Below are 1586 nucleotides of genomic sequence, written 5' to 3' on the forward strand. Positions count from 1 at the left end.
GTACTGGATCATCCTTTATGAAATTAGATTACGTCATCCCACAGTTCAGTACATCACTGTGATTATTGTGCTGTTTTACATTTTTATTATCAGTTCAACAGTGCGCTATTCCACAGAAATTTCGCAGCCATTCTATGGAAAACACAGACTCTGCAAATGGACAAGACACATGTAACAAGTGCACAAACTGGTTAACAGACACAACAGGCAGGTCAAGTGGCAGGAATAAGAGAAGCAAGAGACGGCCACAGATTTTGCATACAAAAGAGCTACTGAGCTGATGGGAACAGCTGTACTGGTTAGGTCACATTGGCAGTTGTCGAATTTCAAGGCATGGGAAAAAAACACAGAACACAACTAATTTCTTTTAATTTAACTATATCTGAAACCTCTTTATATCTCATTTATTGTTTTTATTTAAACATGTGAACATTTAGAGGCGGAATAGCTCTAACTAATTCGCTTTTGTTAGTTGTTACGTGTCATTCCACTGTGTTGACTAGTCAATGAGGTGGTTTAATGCTACCTTTGCCCCCAATAGGTTTAGGGCTGTCATCTGTTCAGATTTCCTCTGGCCCTCTTGGATAGTCTGTAGGCTACTTTTCTATTACAATAGACAGGAAAGGTAAAACTGGTAAAACATGCCCAACTGCATGGTGACCTCTTTGGTTGATAGATGTCTGAAAAGTGTACAGAAGCGTAGTTATGACAGGAAAGGTGATTAATCAGTGTAGAATAAAAGGATTTGGAGGAGATTAAAAAAAATCAGAAAACTTTAGCTGTGTAGATAACTCAGTGGGCCTGAGTTATCTGATGACATAAATCAGCAGCTCTATCTGCCCACTTCCAACATCTCCCAACATTATTCTCCTACTAGCTTTAAAATTTATATACCCAGATCAAAGGCTGAGAGAAAACCCAGCCAGTGTTCTCTAACATAAAGCCTTTAAGCTTATGAAAAAAAAAAACCCCAACGATATTAAACTTGAGACAGTAACTCGAAATTTCGACTTAGTTCTGGCTTCTGGCTGCCATCTTTTTTTCGGAAACATTTGAATCACAAAAAGCCGGATCCTTCAGCATATGGTCTACCGCCTCAATGTCCCAAAATGCAGTTCGGCAGTCGTCATCGTGTTGTTGCGGAAGTGCTGGAAGATCGCCGTGTCCGTGTTTCTGCGCTCTCTGACATCTGCATTCATTCTCCAGAGCAGATATTTCTCTCCGATTTTCATCATTCACTGGAAGCTATGGCAGCTCTGAAGTACGCCGGTATGGACGATACAGATAGTGAGGATGAGTTACCACCTGGATGGGAGGAGAGGTCTACTAAAGATGGTTGGGTCTACTATGCAAAGTAAGTGAGATCTCACCATTAACGCTATCAGCAAGCATGTCTGTGTATGAGTATAAGTATAAGTCCTAACACTTACTGACATCAGGGCCATGCCATTTCTATTAGCACCTGGCTAACACAGCCTGCTAGCTACACTGTAAAGTCTGTGTTATAAAGTGTGCCGTCCTTATTTCACTGTAGGGTTTGTGCTAATTGTTGTTAGTCTTTGATAAGTCTGTGAGTTTGTCATCTC

At 40.7% G+C, this 1586-nt stretch overlaps 1 protein-coding gene across 1 annotated transcript in view; it reads left to right on the top strand.

Moving 5' to 3' along the window:
• Positions 1–1130: 1130 nt before the first annotated feature.
• The window catches only part of wwox (WW domain containing oxidoreductase), a 132762-nt gene continuing 132306 nt past the window's right edge, over positions 1131–1586 (top strand). The window contains exon 1 of the mRNA XM_005745964.2: positions 1131–1354. Within this exon, the coding sequence (XP_005746021.1) occupies positions 1248–1354 (107 nt within the window). The 5' untranslated portion in view covers positions 1131–1247. The remainder of the gene's footprint in view (positions 1355–1586) is intronic.

The sequence above is a fragment of the Pundamilia nyererei genome, unplaced genomic scaffold, assembly GCF_000239375.1.
Source record: "Pundamilia nyererei isolate P.nyererei 1_Seehausen unplaced genomic scaffold, PunNye1.0 scaffold00170, whole genome shotgun sequence".
NCBI lineage: Eukaryota > Metazoa > Chordata > Actinopteri > Cichliformes > Cichlidae > Pundamilia > Pundamilia nyererei.